Source organism: Capricornis sumatraensis, chromosome 3 (genome assembly GCF_032405125.1).
Source record: "Capricornis sumatraensis isolate serow.1 chromosome 3, serow.2, whole genome shotgun sequence".
NCBI lineage: Eukaryota > Metazoa > Chordata > Mammalia > Artiodactyla > Bovidae > Capricornis > Capricornis sumatraensis.
The window spans coordinates 117,676,864-117,700,134 of NC_091071.1; the positions used below are offsets into that span (position 1 = coordinate 117,676,864).

Consider the following 23,271-nt stretch of genomic DNA (forward strand, 5'->3'; position numbering starts at 1 on the left):
CTTGCATATCAAAATGGTTAAAATTAAAGACAGTGATAACATTCAACGCTAGTTTCTGAAGAGACTAAATCATTCACCCGCTGATAGTGGGAATGTATAACAGTACAGATAACTATAGAAAATAGCTAAGAGTTTCTCTTAAAAACTAAAAACAAACTTGATAAATGACCCAGCAATTGTACTCTCGGACACTGACCCAAAATAAATGATAACTTCTGTTCAGGCAGAAACTGGTACATGTATCTATAACAGTTTTATTTATAATAACCCAAAACTGGAAGTATTCAACAGGTGAATGGTTAAATATATTATGATACATCTATATCAGGGAATTCTACTTGGCAATAAAAAGCAATGAAATGTTTGGCCACAGCACATATGCAATCTCAAGGGAATTATGCTGTGAGGAAAACAAACAAAGTTGATCTCAAAGGGTCACATTCTGTGTGATTTCATTCATATAACATTCTTAATAAAATCTCAGAGCTGGAGAACAGGTGACTGGCTGGCAGAGGTTGGGGACTGGCTAGAACAGCAATGTGAGAGTGCCTGGGATGAGGCACAGGTCTGCCCGTGAACGTGGCAGCGAGTTATCTGGAGGTGCACTTGTGACAGAGTTGGGCACACACAGAACACACGTGTGTCACTGGAGGAACCTGAACAAGCTCATATCAATACTGACTTCCTGGTCTGGACCCTGCACTACAGACTCGCAAGACAGCGGGTGGGTGCGAGGCACCTCCCAGGACACTTCTCTACATCTTCCTATAAATATATGATGATTTCAAAGTTAAAAGTTACAAATACAAAAGCTTGGCCGAGGAAGCCCTCAGGCCCCACCCAGACTTACCTGTTGAGGGTGGCCACGAGGCAGAGACACGTGCCTTCCCGGGTGCGAAAGTTCTTGTGCTTGAAGCCGCCAAGCATCCGGTCCCACACGTACTACAGACGGCAGAGGTAAGGTGGGGAGAAAAGAGGAGGAGGCTGCTGCAGCCCATCCAAGCCAGGGACCCCCAGGGCAGGGACCTCACAACAGGTGCCATATCCCTCCCCGCCTCCACTAGCCCTCTGGGGAGCTTTTTGGAAAATGGTAACATAGGTTTCTATACCAAGCTAAAACTTTTCAAAACACATTCCTTTATGTAATTGTATTTAATTTTCCGGACAACCCTGAAAAAGAGGTGGGACTGTCCTCAGTTACTGGTTGAGGAAAATGAAGCAGAAGAGGCTGGGTGACTTACCAAAGGTCACCTACTCACACTGCTCTCTTGGCCTGAAGAGCTGTGCCCACCCCATCCTCTAACCTGCTCTGCTTCCCAGACTAGTCTAGGTTTTACCTTCCCTGGGAAAGTTTCTCCTAAAACCGTCTCACCCTGCCCCACCCCCCAACAATGGTCAGCTGGACAGGTAAGACAGAGCTGTATCCCTGGCTGTCGGTCCCAGCAGCCCAGCTCACCAGCAGGCATGGGCCAGGGCTGCAGCCAGGCTGCTGATGGCCCTGACATCACAGCTGCATCTTTTCAGAGACACAAAGAGTCAATTACATAAATGAGCTTGAGTCTAAGAAATTAAACCAAGCACTCCATACCCATGTTAAGTTCACTAATTTATTCAAAGGTACACCCTCTGTAAATATCCTATGGGGGGAAAGTGGGGCCAGATGAAATACCATAAATATTTTCTCTCTGAAACCCATGCACACTTTGCAGGGACACCCCAGTCTCACCTGGGGATTAGCAGCCTGATCCATGATCTTCAGCAGCAGGGCCTGGTCTTGCTCCCTCACAGAGTCTTTAGCATCTCCCAGTCTGTCTATTAAACTCGGCAGCACTGGAAATTAAAATGCAACTTGATCAAATGAAAACCTACTCTGGTGGCCTGAAGTCACCAACTGTGGGTATTTCAATTAACAAGATATCTCAAAATCCTGACCTAAATGATGCACATCACTCTATGATGCACATCAAGCACCAACCCCTATAAATCTCCTCCTGCTCAAATTCATGGGAGCTACTATGAGAATTTGCAAAAATCTTTGCATGGGCACACTATTTGTCTTCTTCCTCATGCCACCTTCCTCTGGGAAGTTCCCAATGTGTTTTTAAGCTGCTAGAATGTTATTAAAATGGATGTCGATGGAAGACCTAGGCAGGAAAGAGTCAACACAAAAGGAAATCCAGATAAGAGAGAGAGACCCCAGTGCATCTGCTCGGGGGTGGAAGAACAAACACTTAAGGCTCGGTCTGCTTTTCATTTTACATAACATCTCTGCATGCTCATCAGACAGAATGCAGCTCTCTGCCTGCCCTTCCTCCCCACAGCTTGGGTGGGCTATCGCTGCTGTTCCAAGGGCACTTGGATGTCAGAGGTCAACTCACTTTGCTTCTTCTGAAAGTCTATTAGAAATTTCTTTTACAGAATATAATCCTGAACAATTCATCTAATTTGGTATTATGTAATCAAATTAATGAAAGAAAGAGGGATTTTTATTTGCAGATACACAGTTTATGGCAGAGTGGGAAGAGCTCATGGCTTTATCTAAACATGCACATTGACCAGAAAGTTAACAGAAATGCACAAATATATGTGTACCTGTTGTAACAAGAAATGCTAAAAGAAAAGGGTTAGGGCTTGTTTTGTTATTATGAATGCCCAGCGGTTGGGAATAAAATCGTCTCTTAACCTTTGAAACCTGATGTTATTTTTATTTAATTATTCTGACACTATTTTCCCTTCAAAATAAAAGTGATCATTTACCACACTTGAAATGACACTGACAACCAAAGTGAAAACGGTCATAGTAACAATAAACTGTTTAAAAATACAGCTGCATCGGATCTGTAAGACTCTGAAAGAGAAAAGGCAATGCCTCTCCAAGACAAGGGTCAGAGGCAAACAGGGTTTGGTTGGTACCACAGCATGATGGCTAATTGGCATAAAAAAATAAAAGTAATAGCTAGTACTAGAACAGAAAGATAGAAAAAGACAGCAGAAAGGTATGGAAAGGGGGCCAGGGGGATGCCAGCAGGAGCGCGGAGGTGGCAGATCCAGGTGTGCCCACGAGGGGAGCAAGGGCAGCGGTGCAGCATCTACACATGCAGGAGGAGGTGGGGGCGAGACGGGGAGGGGGGGCTAGAAAGAAAAGGTGGGGGGCTGAACGAGGGCTGGCTATGGGGTGGGTACAGCCAAGTGCACGGTTTGGGGAGACCCAGTGAAGGCCGAGATGGGAGGAGGAGAGAGCTCACCTGTACCGATCTGCGCCTTGAACCGATCCTGCAGCCGGGTGACCAGCGCGGACAGGATGTCCATGCCCAGGAGAACCACCTGCAACGATAAACAGCAGGCTCTCGTCAGCGGCCCATGCGGGGCTTGGCGCCCTGGCCCGCCGGCTGCAGGCACGCCCCCGCATCTCTGGCTCAGACACAGCCTGGGAGCCCAAGCGAGCGCCGACCCGAGGGTGAACGTGGGTATCAGGAAGAGGGCCGCTATTGTCCGAAAGGGCGGTTTACAGAGCTAACAACGAGAGAGTCTTCGGCGAGACGCTACTCAAACACAGACGCCGCGAACCGGCTCCGAGCGCCAGCCCAGGAGGGCGGGAGCTCCCGCCAAGGCCCCGCCCCGTAAGGGCGCGTGTATGCAAATCAGCTCGCGGCCGGCGCGTGGCCTTCTGGGTACCACTGAACGGCCTCTTTGCGACCTTCCGAGCCTCCGAAAACGAAGTTTTGGTGGCGAGCTTCGGAAGCCGTGATCAGCGGACGTTCACCGGCTGCTAGGCGGCTGCGGCGGCACTGGTGAATTAGTCGCCACAAGCCTACTCAGTGTTGGCGCCTGCTACTCGCGCCTCACTCAAAGGCGGCGCCAACCATCCTTTTCTTGGGGTTGCGCTACTGTCCGATGAGCGTTTAGTGAGGACAGTACTGCTAACGCCTATGCAACACACCCGCACCGGCTAAAGCTCAGCTTTATCACGGTGCAATTTTTGGAAAAAAGAAAAATCTCTTTTTCCACGATGTGTTTGTTATAATAACAGCTTCTGAAAGTGTAAAGCCAAATGCTATGCTGGTAAATAACCCCTAGGTGGCGCTTCAAGCTGACAGAACAGAGTTCTGAGTTTTCTCAACCCACACGCTTTCCTAAGAAAAACTAAAGCCCCTACCGTTCGTTTCTTTGTCTCCTTCTAACGCCGGGATTGGGGAAAGGATAGCCTCCAGTACTCTTCACCTTGAGAATCCCGTGAACAAAAGAGCCTAGCAGACTACATACAGTCCGTGGAATTACAAAGAGTCGGACACCACTGAGCAAAAGTAACACCTGCGCCGGGCACCTGCTCGCACCTAATTGTGAAAGAACACAGGTACCCTACTGTGACTTCCTGGTGCCTCTGACGGTAAAGCGTCTGCCTACCGTGCGGGAGACACTGGTTCGACCCCTGGGTCAGGAAGATCCTCTGGAGTGGCACACCCCTCCAGTACTCTTGCCCGGAAAATCCCGTGGACGGAGGAGCCTGGTAGGCTACAGAACATGGGGTCGCAAAGAGTCGAACACGACTGAGCGACTTCACTTTCACTTTCGTTCTCTTTTACAATTACACAGATAACGTGACTCTTAACAGCCCCCCCCACTTGCCCTTGCCACCTCGCTCTATCATTAAAACGAGAGCTGTGTGTGTGTGTGTGTGTGTGTGTGTGTGTGTGTGCAGTCGCTCAGTAGGAAGCACTTTTGCATTGTGCAACTTTATTAAACATAGTTCAGAAATGATCTGGGGCACGATCTGGTGTTTATACAGAACCAACGAACAAAACTGCGGTAATTCTAATTATCCTGAAGATACGCCGGATAATGAATGATATACTGAGTCCTTGCATCTGCCTGCCCTTGCAAGGTTTTGCGACCAGAAAAAGTAAAAACAGCAGGCTTTTCTATTCAGCTTTAAAGTCACTGTTTCAAAACAAAGGAATCAAAATTTGCCCAATAATAACCACAATACATATACTGTCCTTGTAAGGGATTGGTGACTTGAAGATATTAAAAGGGCGTAATTTTTTAATTTTTGTATAAAGAGAGCATTGTTTTGTGACAGGTTTTTTTAAAAGCCTAAAACAGTAAAAAAAAAAAAACAAAACAAAACACTTTAATGACTTCATTTATGAGCTACAGAAGATGAGGAATCACACATTCACTTCCTTCCAAAGCCCTAAAGAGTAGGGGGAGTAGCTAAAGAGTAGGGGGAGTAACGGTACAATGGGAAAAGCTTGACAAAGGGTATTGGTACCTCAGCCAGATCATCAAGGTCAACATCAACAGCCATAAATCAGGTTGGAGGTGTGTATGCTTGGTATGTGATAAACCAGGGCTTTAGGTCTGTGATCCTTAGCCTGAAGACCCACAAGCCCAGTCTAATAACAATATCAGATTCCCATAGAGGGACAGCCTACAAAATATCTTACCAATACATCTCAAAACCATCAAAGTCAGCAAAAAGAAGGAAAGTCAAATTTCCTTCTCCCTTGTCACTGCCAAGAGAAGCTAGGAGACAGTTAAATAGAGTGTGAGCTTCCTAGGTCATGCCTGCCAATGCAAGAGATGCAGGTTAGATCTCTGGGTTGAGAAGATTCCCTGGAGGAGGAAATGGCAACCCACTTCAGTCTTCTTGCCCGGTAAATCCCATGGTGGGCTACAGTCCAGGAGGTCGCAAAAGAGTTGTACATGACTTAGCGACTAAAACAACAATCCTAGATGGAAGCCTAGAATAGATAAAGGACATTAGATAAAAATTTTAAAAGACCCAAATAAACTATGGACTTCAGTTAATCACACCTATCAATATTGCTTTATTAGTCTCAACAAATACACCATACTAGTGTTAGACAATGATATATGATGGGGAGGCTCAATGTGGGATAGATACATTGGGGGCTCTACTACCTTTGCAATTTTTCTGTAAATCCAAAACTGTCCTAAAAATTTAAGTTTATTTTTCAAAAAAAGAGCAAACTCTCAATTATTAGGAACTGGGTTTTCCCTGATGAAATCCTAAGCATGTGTCTGGTGTACCACTGGTTGGAGGGGGGAGTGCTATTCATTACAGAAATATTAATAACGGGCTTCAGTTCTCACCACATCCCTTCAGAATTCCCACAAGACTGTGATGTAAGATGGCTATGGTCTTTTCAAATATGATAGCCCATGTCAGTTTACCCACTTGTGGAACTGGGAAAACAAACTTTAAACTTTTTCAGGATGGAGGTTTACTGCCAGGTCCGACCAGAGCAGGCCTGACTAAATCCTAGGCAGCAACGTTCCCCCAAATCCCCACCCAAACAGACTGGGGGCGTCCAGAGACTGCTCCGGAAGACAAGGCTGATGGATGCAGCAAGCCCCAGGGACCTGGGATGGAGAGGGCAGAGCACAGTCCCAGGCACAAATCCCCCCCCACACACTTGTCTACTTCACCCTTAGTCACGGCCCCAGTGGGGGCAGGAAAGGAGAGGCAAACCACAAATATTTATCTTCACAGTTCAGGCCCTTCTCCTACATTCCTATTTCCCTGCTGAAGAAAGGGAGAAATGAATAAAGTCATTGCCCAGAAGACAACTCTAATTAGGAGCTGTGAAGCCTCTCTGTGCCTCAGTTTTCTGACCTGTTAAATGGGGACACAGTAACAGCTACAGCGAAGGTCACTGTGTGTACATGAAGTGCTTGAAACAGTGCTTGGTGCATGCAAAGGGCCAGATGACCCACATGATAGCTGTTAGCCCCAAATCATGGTCACTGCCAGCGCAGGGGCCAAAGTACTGATTCAGATCAGTGGAGGCCACGCCTAGGATTCCTGGGGAGAGGCCCTGGGCTGGCAGGGGAGGTTTTCAGGAGGGGTTGCACTGCACAAGGCTAATAAGCTGTCAAGAACTAGCCTCACACCAAAGGAAGAGAAAACCTCCCAGCAGAGAGAAGAGTGAGGTGCGAAGGTAGGAAGAGTGGAACAGCTGGAGCCTGAGGACTTGGGAGGGGGCAGGGGAGGCAGCTCCAGAAGGGCCTCAGACGCATCTTAGATACAGTGCAGGAGCAAAAGAAGAGCTGCAATGTACAGCAGGGAGTGCCAGGGCACAGTGCCCACCATGGGAAGATGGCCAGGCAGAGACAGGGTCAGCTCACACCCCTCACTCTATCCATAGTTTTCACTAAACTAGCAATCCTGCATGACCCTTGTCTCCTCCCATATTCTATCTAATTTTAAGTTTATATTTGTGGCCCCAGCTAAACGTCCTTGAATATATGGAATACCATGCCTGGTATTTCCTTGAAACTTCCCTAATGCACAGCATGATACTGGATTCATGGTAAGTGGTAATAAACCCCTACTTCACTAACTAGCTTTTTACTAATTAGTTTGGAACAAATGTGTTCAAGGGCTAACATAGTTCCTTTATCCTATAACTTTTAAAAGGAGGTAATAATGGCTGACTAACTCAGGCCACCCCTCATGCTAAAAATAACTACAAATGCAGAATTTCACATAAGAGTACATCTGCTTGGAAACACTGGCGAACTAAGAAGGCACAGAAAAACTACCAGGTCACAAAATGTAAGAGAACTAAAATCCAGAGAGAGGAGCCTGCAGTAAATGGCCTACCTTTGCTCCAGGGCCGTTTACACACTGGAAAGGGGCAACAAGACACTTGAGAATTACTTGTGATAACCACTTGGATCTAGAACATACATTCCAGAGACCTCAAACAACCCCCTACACTCTGGGTTGGAAATCCAAATGCTATACATTTGGAGAGTGAACTGGAAATAAAACAGCCTCCAGATGTACTGCAGACCAATTTTCAAGAAACTGGGTGACCTAGAAAAATACCAATCCCTGACAGCAGATAGAAATGATTTTATTAGATTGCTGGTGCCCTAAAACCCCTGGAAGATAAAAGCACAAATCATTTCTGGATGGAGAGAACATAATTCTAGTTTAGTCCTCAATTTACTTCTATAAAAAATTCTCAAACACAATGTCCAAAGCACAACCAAAGATAATCAGGCAGGCAGGACAACTATAAACGAAAACTTGCAGAAATGAAGATCCATGCGAGAATAATTAGGAGCAGAATAGTTCTTACTATGTATAAGAAGACAAAATTCTTAAGATTAAAATTAAGGGGAGAGGTGATTACTTTCGAAAAGTGACACAAATTTTTAAAAGAACCAAACAATGCAATGTCCAAAATTAAGTACTGGATGGATGGACTTAAAAACACACTAGATATAGATGAAGAGGGAATTAAACAGGAAAGTAAGTCTGCAGAAAAATTCCAGAATGAAGCCCAGAGAAACAAACGGATGGAAAATTCAAAACAGTAGGTAAGAGACTAAGCATAGAGAAAACAGAATTAACGTAACTTTCAATGGATTCAAAAGAAGAGGTCAGCACGAGGAGACCAGAAGCAAGAGCTGACACCCATCTGGGTCACTAGTATCCCCCAAAATACAGAAGCAAGAAACAGAAAACAAGTGTTGGTGAGGATGTGGGGCAACTGGGACTCTGCGCATTCACGGTTGGTAGGAATGTACAGTTGGTACAGTCGCTGTGCAAAGTCGTATGGAAGCTCTCCCCAAAATTAAACACAGAATTGCCAAGTGATCCAGCAATTCCACTTCTAGATATAAACCCCAAATAAATAAAAACAAGGATTCCAATAAATACTTGAACACTCACATTCTGAGCAGCATTATTCCCAACAGCTGAATGGTAGAAATAGCCAGATTTTAATCCAAGGGTCAAACTGAACATCATAATTGATGAAATACCGAAAGCTTTCGCTTTGATATGGGAAACAGGACAAAAAAGTCCATTCTGCATCTTCTTTTCAATACTGTATCTAAGGTCCTCACTAAAGTTTTATGGCAAGGGAAAAAATGAAAGGTATAAAACTCACAGGGAAGCAAAATTGTCAAATTGTAAGTAGAAAATGAAGAAGATCTACAGGTATACTATAAGTGAGTTTAGCAAGACTGATTAGTACAAAGTCAATATACCAAAAAGGAAAAAAAAAAAAATCAACCACTTTTCTATACTAACAACTCATAAAGGAAATTTTTCAAGTTTTCATTTTTAACTGCATAAAAATTAACACCTAAGAATAAATCTAGCCAAAATAATTCTCTACTCCCAAAGCTACAGAATAATAAAAAAAAATTAAAATGACTAAAATAAATGGAGGGAGAAATTACAGGTTGGAATACTCAATATTGCAAAATTTCCATTTTTCCCAAATTGATCTACATACAAAATTTCACTCAAAATCCCAACTGTAATTTATCTTTAGGAAGTTCACAAGCTGATTCCAAAATCTATGTGGAAATGCAAAGGGCAGGACATAAGATGGTAAAACTCACTCCCACGGAAAATCAAGATCTACTACAGAAAAGAAGACAGACACAGACTTGGGCATAGATGGGCCCTTTCTTTATGACTAAGTAGGCATTACACTGGGCTGAGAACCCGGGGTCAACTGAACATCCATCTGCAATAAAAAAGCGACTGACTTCTATCTCAACCCACACATAAAAATGAACTCCTGGTTACAGATTTAAGTGTGGAAAACATCACAATAAAGCTTTCAAAAAGTGACATCAGAAAACAGCTTCATGATCCCCAGATGCGGAAATATCAGGACACAATAGACAACAGACCATTAGAAGAGAAACCCATGCACAGGACATTAAAATCAGGGGCCATGGTGCACTGAAATATCCTAAGAAAGTAAAAGGCAAGCCATGACGTATTGGAAAACAATATTAATAAGACAAATAAACAACAACAACAGGCTTGATTCTGGGATACATAGAGATCATCTACAAGCCCAATCAATAGACAACCCAGTAGAAAAATGGGCAAAATATTTGAACAGGCCCTTCACAAAAGATATCGCTGTTCATAAACATATGAAAAGTTGTTCAACCTCAATTACTTGTCAGAGAAACACAAGTTACTGGACTGGCCAAAAAGTTCATTTTGGTTTTTCTGTAAGATCTTATGCAAAATCACAAATGAACTTTTTGGCCAACCAAATAAAATATAATGAGACTACTACATACTCCCTGCATGGCTAAAATTAAAGACCCACAGACCAAGTGTGGATAAGCACGTGTTACCACGGAACCTCTCGCACGTGCTGGGAGGAATATAACCTGCTACAACCAACACTTCAGAAAACATCTTGGCATGCTGCTGCTGCTGCTAAGTCGCTTCAGTCGTGTCCAACTGTGTGACCCCAGAGACGGCAGCCCACCAGGCTCCTCCGCCCATGGGATTCTCCAGGCAAGAGTACTGGAGTGGGGTGCCATTGCTTTCTCCGACATCTTGGCGTAGAGCTCCCAAATGCGAAAGGTACATATGCAGCTACCCCACTGCTAGGCATCAGCTCAGTTCAGTCACTCAGGCGTGTCTGACCCTTTGTGACCCCATCGACTGCAGCACACCAGGCTTCCCTGCCCATCACCAACTCCCGGAGTTTACTCAAACTCATGTCCATTCAGTCAGTGATGCCATTCAAACATTTCATCCTCTGTCGTCCCCTTCTCCCCCTTCTCCCAGGCATATGCCCGACAGAAATGCACTCACAGGTACAGCAGGTGAAATGCACAAAAATGCTCAGAGCAGCCCCATCCATAACAGCCAAAAACTAGAAATCCAGGTGCCCATCTACTGTAGAATGTGAAAGTTGTGGTTTTCATGCTAGGAAGAACAATATACAATCAAAATAAATGGATCAAAGCTACCCTCAGCAATACAGATATATCCAACAGTGAGTGAAAAGGCCAGATGCCAAACACAGACAAACAAACTCTAATTTTAAGGTGCATGTTTAGAGGATAAAACTAAAAAGAAACGCAAGCAAGTGATGCCACAAATGTTAGGAGAGTGGTAACTTTGGGGAGTGCTGGCAATACTCTTAATTCTTGTCCTGAGGAGCAATCAAACAGCTGTTAGCTTCAGGACAACTCATTAAACTGTGCCTTTGTACACTGTGCACTTTCTATATACAGTTCCAATTATTTTTAAGGTTTTTAAAACTAGAAAGTGGGAGTGACCTGGACCACTCGACCTACATGTAAGTCTGTGACAAGGGACCTCTTGTCCAAATACCTTACTTACTTACAAACTACAAGTCAAAGCCCCAAAATGCAATCTACCACAGTTCTCTCTCCACAGTGACATCCGCTTAATGATAGAGAAAGAAATACTTTCATTTTTTTCCTAGGAAAAAAAAAAAAAGTCCATAAGAGACAAGGAAGAACACGTCACTTCCTGAGTCATGGAAGGCTGGATTAGCTGGAGTAACAGAATTATATTGCACTCATATTATACTTTATGGTTTTTAAGGTACTTCTGGATGAATCTGAATAATCTCAAAATAACCTGAGGTGTGGAACATATTACCCTTATTTTGAAAATAAGGAAAATTTTAAAAGAGGTAAAGAGACTTACCTAAGGTAATAAAGTCCACAGTAATTGAACTAAAAACGAAAAGCCCCCTGACTTGATCAAGGTCAATCTCACTACAGCATAATCACAATATCACAAAACCCCATTTTTTAGTCTTCTTTGTCTTTCTCTAGCTAGCTGAAGACCTTAAGCAGGTCACATCTCTCCTCTGCCAATGCCAGAGATAGAGCTGGTCTCAGACCCAAACATGTCTGATGCTCTGATAATGCCCTAAACAGGAAAAAGTCCAAGGGCATTGTGAACACAGACCTGGGTGTGAATCCCTACTGTACCACATCTACTGTCCAACAGAGATGCTCAATCTCCAGACCTCACCTGCTTCACTCATGAAGTCAGAATAATCATATGTTTACCTCAAAGAGTGCACAGGAGGGTTAAAGGTTTTAGCAACATGCCTGACATGCTGTAGGCACTCAATAAGTGTCTGTCCCCTTCTTTATGAGAGCAGCACTTTTTTCTTTTAATTTCTGGCTGTGAGAGCTGGGTCTTTGCAGCGCCTATTCTCTAGTTGCAGTGGCTTCTCCTGCTGTGCCGTGCATGCTCTAGGGTGCAAGGGCTTCAACAAGTGTGGCCCGTGGGCTCAGTGGTTGTGACTCATGGCTTTAGAGTGCAGGGCAGGCTCAGTAGCTGTGGTCCACAGGCTTAGTCACTCCATGGTATGCGGGATCTTTCCAGACCGGGGATCGAACCTGTCTTTCCTAAATTGGCAGGTGGATTTTTAACCACTGGACCACCAGGGAAGTCTCGAGAGCAACACTTTCAAAAAAACAAAAACAACAAAGCACAGCCCTCTGAGGAAAGACAGGAACAGTGCCGGGGCAGGGGAGGGTGGGGGAGGGGGGGGTATAACCCCAAAGAAGAAACTGAGGCACCTGAATGAACACACATTTCAACACGTTACCTCCTTAGGACATCTCATCACCCAACTGTCAACAGTCCTCTTCTTTTTCTTTTAGCCACACCATGAGGCATGCAGGATATTAAGTTTGACCAGGGATCAAACCCAAGGCCCCTACAGTGGAAGCGTAGAGTCTTAACCACTGGACCACCAGGGAAGCCCCCAAGTACCAATATTCTGATGACTATCCCTCAAGACATCTTGCACGCATACATATGCACGTGTGTGTACTATGAATTTTATATATTTGGGTTCATATGCCATGGAATTAGCCCCAAATCAATACATAGTAATCTACAGCCCCACATTCAGTGGCCGGATGATACCCTGTTGTATACAGGCATCAGGATCACTGGACCAATCCGCCAAGCCGCTACTGACAGTCATTATTTTAATCAACACTTCGATGAATACACAATTCAACACGTTACCTCCTTAGGATGAGTTCTCCGAAAGAACACACACTGTACACTTGATGCCCACTTTTTTTTTTTTGCCATGCCATGTGGCTTGCAGGATCTTAGTTCCTCAACCAGGGATACAACCCGCGCCCCCTGCAGTGGAAGCAAGGAGACCTAATCACTGGACCATCAAGGAAGCCCCCAGCATTATTTTTACCTTAATGTGCTAGGTGCCCTAAGGGGCTCCAGGATGCTCACTCTATGCATTTTTTGTTGTTGGTGGTGTTATTTTAAGACTCTACACTGCAACCTTATTAAATAAGGAGGAAATTAACAGAACTCTTACAATGTGATCATTTTCAATTCCAAGAACAAGAGCACAACACATATACCCAAGAATAGAGTGATAAAAGTCAATGACCCCGTGTATTCATGTGACACTGGAGAATTATTCATCCAAACTTGCTGTCCTTCAAAGCACCACCCAGGGAGTCCTGGGACACCCATGCCAACCAGATGCCACTGAGCAGGCTACAATTTAAATCCCTCTTCTAGAATGGCCTCCAGAGACAGTGTTTGAGCACAAAATATAAATAATTGATATTAGATTAATGGGACTAATGAAGTGATAGGCTTTTTGCTGTTGTTGCCCACATACTGGGGTCTTACCATTAGGCAGAAACTTCAGGGACTTCCCTAGTGGAGGAGTGGCTAAGACTCCATGCTGCCAATGCAGGGGAGGCAGCTTCAATTCCTGGTCAAGGAACTAGACCCACGTGCTGCAACTAAGACCTGGTGCAGCCAAACAAATAAATAGTTTAAAAGAAAGAAAGAAATTTCAGATCATCCAAAAGCACTTCATTTTACACAAGAGCATTAACAGGCCCAGTGAGGCCAGGGGACCAGGGATGAACACAGTTTGAGGCAGTCAGTAACCTTTGTTTAAGAGTCTGGACCCGCCCAATATTTACTTCAGCAGTGAAAGGAATTTTCTGTCAAGATCTATACTGTCCAAATCAGTAGCCACCAAACTATAGGAGGCTACTGAGCAAGTGCCGTGTGAATGGGAAAAAGAATTTTAAATTTGGGGATCAAGACCATCCCCAAGAAAAAGAAATGCTAAAAGGCAAAATGGTTGTTTGAGGAGGCCTTACAAACAGCTGAGAAAAGAAGAAAAGCTAAAGGCAAAGGCGATAATACCCATCTGAGTGCAGAGTTCCAAAGCATAGCAAGGAGAGATAAGAAAGCCTTCCTCAGCGATCAGTGCAAAGAAATAGAGGAAGCAATAGAATGGGAAAGACTAGAGAGCTCTTCAAGAAAATTAGAGATACCAAGGGAACATTTCATGCAAAGATGGGCACAATAAAGGACAGAAATGGTATGGACCTAACAGAAGTAGAAGATATTAAGAAGAGGTGGCAAGAATACACACAAAAACTATACAAAAAAGATCTTCATGACCCAGATAACCACCATGGTGTGATCACTCACCTGGAGCCAGACATCCTGGAATGTGAAGTCAAGTGGGCCTTAGGAAGCATCACTATGAACAAAGCTAGTGGAGGTGATGGAATGCCAGTTAAGCTATTTCAAATCCTGAAAGATGATGCTGTGAAAGTGCTGCACTCAATATGCCAGCAAATTTGGAAACGCAGCAGTGGCCACAGGACTGGAAAAGGCCAGTTTTCATTCCAATCCCAAAGAAGGGCAATGCCAAAGAATGCTCAAACTACCGCACAATTGCACTCATCTCACACGGTAGTAAAGTAATGCTCAAAATTCTCCAAGCCAGGCTTCAGCAATACGTGAACCATGAACTTCCAGATGTTCAAGCTGGATTTAGAAAAGATAGAGGAACCAGAGATCAAATTGCCAACATCCATTAAATTCCAGAAAAACATCTATTTCTGCCTTATTGATTACACCAAAGCCTTTGACTGTGTAGATCACAACAAACTGTGGAAAATTCATCAAGAGCTGGGAATACCAGACCACCTGACCTGCCTCCTCAGAAATCTGTATGCAGGTTAAGAAGCAACAGGCAGAAACAGACTTGGGACAACAGACTGGTTCCAAATCAGGAAAGGAGTATGTCAAGGCTGTATATTGTCACCCTGCTTATTTAACTTATATACAGAGTACATCATGAGAAATGCCAGGCTGGATGAAGTACAAGTTGGAATCAAGATTGCCAGAAGAAATATCAATAATCTCAGATATGCAGATGACATCACCCTTATGGGATAAATGAAGAGGAACTGAAGAGCCTCTTGATGAAAGTGAAAGTGGAGAGTGACAAAGCTGGCTTAAAGCTCAACATTCAGAAAAGGAAGATCATGGCATCCAGTTCTATCACTTCATGGCAAATAGATGGGGAAACAGTTGAAACAGTGAAAGACTTTATCTTCTTGGGCTGCAAAATCACTGCAGATGGTGACTGCAGCCATGAAATTAAAAGACGCTTGCTCCTTGGAAGCAAAGCTATGACCAACCAAAACAGCATATTAAAAAGCAGAGACATTACTTTGCTGACAAAGGTCCATCTAATCAGAGCTATGGTTTTTCCAGTAGTCACGTATGGATGTGAGAGCTGGACTATAATGAAAGCTGTTGCTGCTGCTGCTGCTGCTGCTGCTGCTGCTGCTGCTAAGTTGCTTCAGTCGTGTCCGACTCTGTGCGACCCCATAGATGGCAGCCCACCAGGCTCCCCCATCCCTGGGATTCTCCAGGCAAGAACACTGGAGTGGGTTGCCATTTCCTTTTCCAATGCATGAAAATGAAAAGTGAAAGTGAAGTCACTGTCATGTTGGACTCTTCACAACCCCATGGACTATAGCCCACCAGGCTCCTCTGCCCATGGGATTTTCCAGGCAAGAGTGCTGGAGTGGGTTGCCATTCCCTTTTCCTCATGTAAGCTGAGTGCCTAAGAATTGATGCTTTTGAACTGTGGTGTTGGAGAAGATTCTTGAGAGTCCCTTGGACTGCAAGCAGATCCAACCAGTCCATCCTAAAGGATATCAGTCCTGAATAGTCATTGGAAGGACTGATGCTGAAGCTGAAACTCCAATACTTGGTCATCTGATGCGAAGAACTGACTCACCAGAAAAGACCCTGATGCTTGGAAAGATTGAAAGTAGGAGGAGAAGGAGATGACAAGAGGATGAGATGGTTGGATGGCATCACAGACTCAATGGACATGAGTTTGAGTAAGCTCTAGGAGTTGGTGATGGACAAGGAAGCCTGGCATGCTGCAGTCCATGGGGTAGCAAAGAGTCAGACACAACTGAGCGACTGAACTGAATTGTCTGAATGAATTTAAACAACTGGGAAATCCCCTCCAAAAAAAAAACATTTCATGGGTCTAATCTGGCCAAAGACCCCTAAATCTGCAACCTCCCTCATCTATACCCACCCCATAAACATGAAATCAGGCACCAAAACATTCATGGTTGCCCAAGGGAGTAAACACAGATCCAAGTGTTCCACATGGGCTTTTACAATTCTCCCAATATGCCCCTAAGCCAACCTCCACACCCATCTCTTCCAGCCACCCCCAGCCAGCCAGGCCTATGGCTCTCCCAGTTGCCCGGACTCTCCTAGAAGCCTCCCTGCTCCCCTCCTCCAAGCCGAGGTCCTAATTCTTCTGAGAGGCCCACCCAGCTAGCCTGGTCCAGGAGTTCACCTGGCCTCTGCTCCTTCACCTGCAGTCCACATCTCTCTCCAATAAGACCACTCACTCCTGAAAGCAGGGTGGTCCTCACATAGTCTCTCTCAGCCCTACCACTTCCTCAGAGGTAACGGGAGTCGGGGAGGCAGGGTAATAGGGGAGACTAACTATTTCCTTGCACATATTCTCTCCACTATCTTACTTAATCCTTACAATTCCCTGTGCCAAGCACTGCTGCTGCTACTAAGTCACTTCAGTCATGTCCGACTCTGTGTGACCCCATAGATGGCAGCCCACCAGGCTCCCCTGTCACTGGGATCCTCCAGGCAAGAACACTGGAGTGAGTTGCCATTTCCTTCTCCACTGCACCTATAAATATCCTTACTTTGCAAATAAGGAAACAGGCAATGGAAAGGTCACTTGGCTATTATCTGGCTCAAATAATATTCATTAATCCATCAGTCTTACAAAAGGGCAAAGGAAGTACATAAAGTTTATAAAGATGCTCCCAAAACCAAAATCATTCTTGTGTGTACTCACTCCAGAGAACCATCTGCCTGCCTATGGCTGCACTTCTGGAAAAAAGTAGGTATTATTCTTAATAGCCAAAAGGTGGTAATAATCCAAATATCCATCAGCTGATGAATAAACAAACAAAATCTGGTAATCCATACAGTTAAATACCATTCCCATTCAACAATAAAGAGGAACAAACGTAATGATAGATGCTATGTTATACGTGAACCTTGAAAAGAGGATGCTAAATAAAAGAAATCAGACAGAAAGACTACACATTGTAAGATTTCATTTATATGAAAGGCTCAGAAAAGCTAAATCCCCAGAGACAGAAAATAGATAAATGGTTGCCTACAGCCGGGGGTGACGATGAGGATTGACTATAAGTGGATACAAGGGACCTTTTAGAGTGATGGAGAAAAGTTCTAATGCTGGACTGTGGTGATGGGTGTACAACTCTGTAAACTTACTAAAAAATAATTGAGTTGTATACTTAGTAGATAAATGTTATGTAAATTATATTTTAGTAAAGCTGAAAAAAAAATCAGTTACTAGATTTAAAAGAACTCTACTCAGATCTTTCTGGATCATGGAAGAAATCTTTCATTTCTTCTTGCATGAAGAAGAAATCATCTTCCACGACGGGATCACCAAAGAATTCCTTACATTTGCCAAAGGTGGCGGTGGTTCAGGCAGTAATGCAAGTGATGGGGAGTGGCGGGTGAAGCTTCACTCATTCGCGCCCTGCCATGGGACCTGGTTCCTAACAGGCTGCAGGGTGGTACCGGTCAGCAGCCCGGGGTTTGGGGACCCTGATGAAAACAGCATGAACTGTGCACTCCAATCAACCACAGACAGGAAAAGCACTGCCACCTGACCCGGTGTGCATCCTCCCATCTGGCTCCTCTCCTTGACTCTCACCACACGGCCAGAATGTCCACCTAAACGCTGACCAAGTCCTTCGCGGAGAACCCGCCTATGCCTCCCAGTGCTGCACAGGAACTCGTCTTTCCGACAGCCACTCCCTCCCTTCACCGGCCTCCTGGCTGCTCCTCCATTGCCCCAGATGGGGCCCCTCTCTGCACCAGATGCTCTCTCTACCTGAAATGCTATTCCCCAAGGCTGCCACCCACCCCATACCAGCACCCACTCACATCTCTGCCCCAAAGCCGTGTTCTCAGCCAGGCCCACTCTGACCACCCTACAGAACACTGTGGGCATGTACACATGCCCCTGGCCCGCGCAGGCAGTATTTTTCTAAAAAGCAGCTCTTTCCATTTCCCAGTAGTCTATAAAATTCACTCAGTTAACTTGCTTATGGGTTCTTTCTCCCAAGTGAAACATGAGCTTCATGAAGAAGAGAATTTGTATCCAATTATTGAATGCTATAGCCCAGAACCTTATTTGTTGAATAACGGAGTGAATCCCATCAATCTGCTTTATTTCTCAATTGGAAAACTCACTTAGTGCAGTGCCAGGGCCTGCCTAGCACCCACTGTGAAGCCCAGTCATCCAAAAGGTGAAAGCGGCCTCAACCACGAGAAGCTTTCAGTTCAGTTCAGTTGCTCAGTCGTGTCCGACTCTTTGCGACCCCATGAACTGCAGCATGTCAGGCCTCCCTGTCCATCACCAACTCCCGGAGTTCACTCAAACTCATGTCCATCGAGTCGGTGATGCCATCCAGCCATCTCATCCTCTGTCGTCCCCTAGCTTCCCCAAATAGGAAAAGGAGTACGTCAAGGCTCTATATTGTCACCCTGCTTATTTAACTTCTATGCAGAGTACATCATGAGAAACGCTGGGCTGGAAGAAGCACAAGCTGGAATCAAGATTGCTGGCAGAAATATCAGTAACTTCAGATATGCAGATGACACCACCCTTATGGCAGAAAGTGAAGAGGAACTAAAAAGCCTCTTGATGAAAGTGAAAGAGGAGAGTGAAAAAGTTGGCTAAAGCTCAACATTCAGAAAACGAAGATCATGGCATCTGGTCCCATCACTTCATGGGCTATAGAAGGGAAACTGGAAATAGTGTCAGACTTTATTTTTCTCCAAAATCACTGCAGATGGTGACTGCAGCCATGAAATTAAAAGACGCTTACTCCTTGGAAGGAAAGTTATGACCAACCTAGACAGAATATTAAAAAGCAGAGACATTACTCTGCCAACAAAGGTCCATCTAGTCAAGGCTATGGTTTTTCCAGTGGTCAGGTATGGATGTGAGAGTTGGACTGTGAAGAAAGCTGAGTGCCGAAGAATTGATGCTTTTGAACTGTGGTGTTGGAGAAGACTCTTGAGAGTCCCTTGGACTGCAAGGAGATCCAATCAGTCCATCCTAAAGGAGATCAGTCCTGGGTGTTCATTGGAAGGACTGATGTTGAAGCTGAAACTCCAATACTTTGGCTACCTCTTGTGAAGAACTGACTCATTAGAAAAGACTCTGATGCTGGGAGGGGTTGGGGGTGGGAGGAGAAGGGGACGACAGAGCATGAGATGGCTGGATGGCATCACTGACTTGATGGACATGAGTTTGAGTGAACTCCGGGAGTTGGTGATAGACAGGGAGGCCTGGCATGCTGCGATTCATGGGGTCGCAAAGAGTTGGACACGACTGAGCGACTGAACTGAACTGAATGGCAAATGAGGGAACAGTGGGACACGGAGAAACCCTCCAGGTTCCCATGGCTTAGGAAGCATCTTACTGCAACCAAGGGAAAAGTGAAAGTTAAAATGACAGATTCCCAGGTTCTTCAGATTATGAAGCATTCAGAGCTAGCCAAATCCCACCAAACTCTGCTCAGGATGCTTTGTAAGAATGATCTTGGGAATCGAAGCTTCCACTGTGCTACATATCTGAAGATCATTTTATGGAAAACCAATTCACTGAACTGTACCTATCAGCAAAACTACTACCCAGAGTACCTGATGGCCATCCTGTGTCTAAACTCAAGGAGAAAGCTTTCAGGTCACTGTGATGGAGGTAGACAAGGTGTGAACCACACGCAGTAAGATGTGCAAGCCACACAGTTCAAGACAAGCCTGGCAGGAATTTCCACCTTCAGAAACCCAGAATGGCATAGGGTACGAAGCAAAGGTGGAGATCCAAGTGGCAGACAGAGCATAAATAGGCTTTGGAGTCAGACAACACTGGGTTCAAAATATGGCACCACCGTGGTTACTAGCCATGGCCCCAAAGAAAGTTACCATCTCAAACTCCATGCATGTCTCTGTGATGTGACACCTAATGCTGCCTTCTGCAGGTGACTGGCAGAATCACTGACGTGATCAATTTCAACTGTAGGGCACAGGGAACCACACACAGTGAACACGCCCGCCTCCTCATTCTGAGATAAAACTCGTGTTCAAGAGCACCTACAAACATTAAGACAAGTGAAATACAGCAGACACAAAAGGACACATAGTGTGTGCTTCTGTGTATAGGAGGTACCAAGAAACAGCACATTCTCAGAGACAGAAAGTAGAACTGTGCATGCCCAGGGTGGGAGGGCAGTGGTAAAGAACCCGCTTGCCAAGGCAGGAATCGCAAGAGATGCGGGTTCTTCCTGAGTCAAGAAGATCCCCTGGAGTAGGAAACAGCAACCCACTCTGGTATCCTTGCCTGGAAAATCCCATGGACAGAGGAGCCTGGCAGGTTACAAGCCATGGGATCGCACGACTGAGCCAATACACACACACATACACACACGCACACACACGCACACCCCGATCACACGACTGAGCCAGCGCACGCACACACACACACACACCCCTTGACACTAACATACTATTATACATCAACAAAACTTCAATTAAAGAAAAATAGAAAGAAAGTAAAGTAGCAGTTAGCAGCAGCTGATGGGAGGGGAAATGGCAAGTTATTGTTCAAAGAATGCCTTTTGGGCTGATGAAAAAGCTCTGGAGATGGATAATGGTGATGGTTGACCATCACTGTGAATACACCTAAAGCCACTAAGCTGTACAATTAAAAGCAGTTGAGGGAATTCCCTGGCAGTCTAGCGGTTGGGACTTGGCACTTTTTCTGCTGTGGCCCAGGTTCAATCCCATAAGCCCAACGGAGTGGCCCACTCCCAAAAAAGCAGTTAAAGTGGTAGGTTTTATGCTATGTATATTTTAACATAGTCCTTCCCCCCCCTAATTTTAAGAGTACTTGCAGGACAAACCAAGGGACAAATCAAAACTGACAAAGGCCAGTGTCAGAAGGTCCGGAGGTGTGTGAGCTGCAAAAGTGTTTGCGTGGTCTGCAGTGTTTCATCTGTCTTCGCGATTGTCTCTTCACTAGAGTGCTGGGTCCAAAACACTGTTGTCCCTGTTGGTAACTTCGCTGTGCTCACCATCATCACAGAGGCTTCCCTGATAGTTCAGTTAGTAAAGAATCCACCTGCAATGCAGGAGACCCCGGTTTGATTCCTGGGTCAAGAAGATCCACTGGAGAAGAGATAGGCTACCCACTCCAGTATTCTTGGGCTCCCCTTGTGGCTCAGCTAGTAAAGAATCTGCCTGCAATGCAGGAGACCTGGTTCGATCCCTGAGTTGGGAAGATCCCCTGGAGAAGGGAAAGGCTACCCACTCCAGTATTCTGGCTTAGAGAAGTCCATGGACTGTATAGTCCATGGGGTCGCAAAGAGTCAGACATGACTGAGTGACTTTCACTTCACTTCATCGTCATCAAATCGGAAGAAAGCATTTTTCCTTTCCACCCTGTGAGAAGTTATATCTCCATCCATAAATCTGCTAGCAATTGAGAGGTAGAAGAGTCCCAACTCACTCTAAAAGTTAGCAAAGGAGAAGGCAACAGCAACCCACTCCAGTACTCTCGCCTGGAAAATCCCATGGATGGAGGAGCCTGGTAGGCTGCAGTCCATGGGGTCGTGAAGTCGGACACGACTGAGCGACTTCACTTTCACTTTTCACTTTCATGCATTGGAGAAGGAAATGGCAACCCACTCCAGTGTTCCTGCCTGGAGAATCCCAGGGACGGGGGAGCCTGGTGGGCTGCCATCTATGGGGTCGCACAGAGTCGGACACGACTGAAGTGACTTAGCAGTAGCAGTACTACAAAACTGGGCAGGAGTCACATGCAAAGTTAAAGAAACTCATCCAATCCCGCTTATAAGAGAAGGAAATTCAAAATAGTAGCAAATCAAATCCAGCAGGTTAGTCAATGAACACACTGACAGAGGTTATCCTAGGAATTAGGAAGTCTATATGACTATCTCATGAGATGGTCTTTAAAAAAGTTCAATGAATTGTAAGAACTTAGGAATTTCATCCTAAAGCGTTGGGGAATCATTGAAAGATTTGAAAGTTTGGAAAAAAGAAGGAGATGAGATGGAAGCAGGAAATGGATAAGGACAGAGGAGTGTGAAATGATATATCTGCAGTTTTACAAGCTCATCTTTGCAAAGACAGGGAGGATGAACTGGGGGCAGAGAGAGCTTTGGGCATAACGAGGGCAGAGATTGCAGGTTTCTGAGCTGAGCAGCAAAGCTAATGGTCATACTGTGAAGTCTGTGTGAGTGCAGAAGGAGCTGAATCGCTTCTGACATGCTGAGCTGCAGGGGCCTGATGGGGTATCAACACAGAAATACGCTGCAGGCACAGGTCTGCTAAGTGAAGCCCACGAGGGCAATTCAGGGTGCACAGATGGGTCTGGGAACACCCACATGAAGGAGAATTCCCACGCAGCATGCAGAGGGAAGACTGAGGTAGGTATCTTGATGAGCCCCCATATCTGCAAGGACTGCAGGCAGAGGTATCGACCAAGTAGATGAAAAAGAATTGCTAGAAGAAAAGGACTCGGAACATTCCCGGTGGTTCAGTGGTTAAGACTCCGTGCTTCCACTGCAGGGGCCACGAGTCTGACCCCTGGTCAGGGAACTAGGATTCAACATGCCTTGAGGTGCAGCCAAAAGTAAAAACTTAAAAAAGGAGAAAAGAACAGAGGTGGCAACAAACGGCAGTGAAGAAGAGAGCTTTGCCAATTAGGGCTTGATCACGTAAGAAGTCATATGAGATCAAGATGGTTTTGGCAATTCCTGCGTCCATCCACAAGTTCATGGAAGGAGAGGTCAGACACATGGAATAAAGAGTGATGGGGATGTCAGTCAAGACAGAATGTAGGAAACTCCCAGTGGCAAGACTCAAGCAAAACTCCGTAAGGCAGCCTGAAGACTCTGCTGGTCAAGTAAGATGGTGGTTGCTCCTCCCTAGAATGGTAGACACACACACATACTCTACAGGCTGAAGGAGGAGATGAAGAACATAAG

The 23,271-nt window shown here is 45.1% G+C and overlaps 1 protein-coding gene and 1 non-coding gene across 9 annotated transcripts in view; one reads left to right on the forward strand and one right to left on the reverse strand.

Moving 5' to 3' along the window:
• CLASP1 (cytoplasmic linker associated protein 1) overlaps window positions 1-23,271 on the reverse strand; it is a 237,209-nt gene that overhangs the window by 175,938 nt on the left and 38,000 nt on the right. For all 8 annotated transcript variants that reach the window (XM_068968563.1, XM_068968560.1, XM_068968561.1 and 5 more), the window contains exons 2-4: window positions 3,246-3,324; window positions 1,727-1,830; window positions 851-942 (exon numbers count right to left, since the gene is read on the reverse strand). In XM_068968563.1, the coding sequence (XP_068824664.1) occupies window positions 851-942; window positions 1,727-1,830; window positions 3,246-3,324 (275 nt within the window). The remainder of the gene's footprint in view (window positions 1-850; window positions 943-1,726; window positions 1,831-3,245; window positions 3,325-23,271) is intronic.
• LOC138077328 (U4atac minor spliceosomal RNA) lies at window positions 3,862-3,987 on the forward strand. Its single transcript, XR_011144775.1, has one exon. It is a non-coding gene; the product is annotated as a U4atac minor spliceosomal RNA (small nuclear RNA).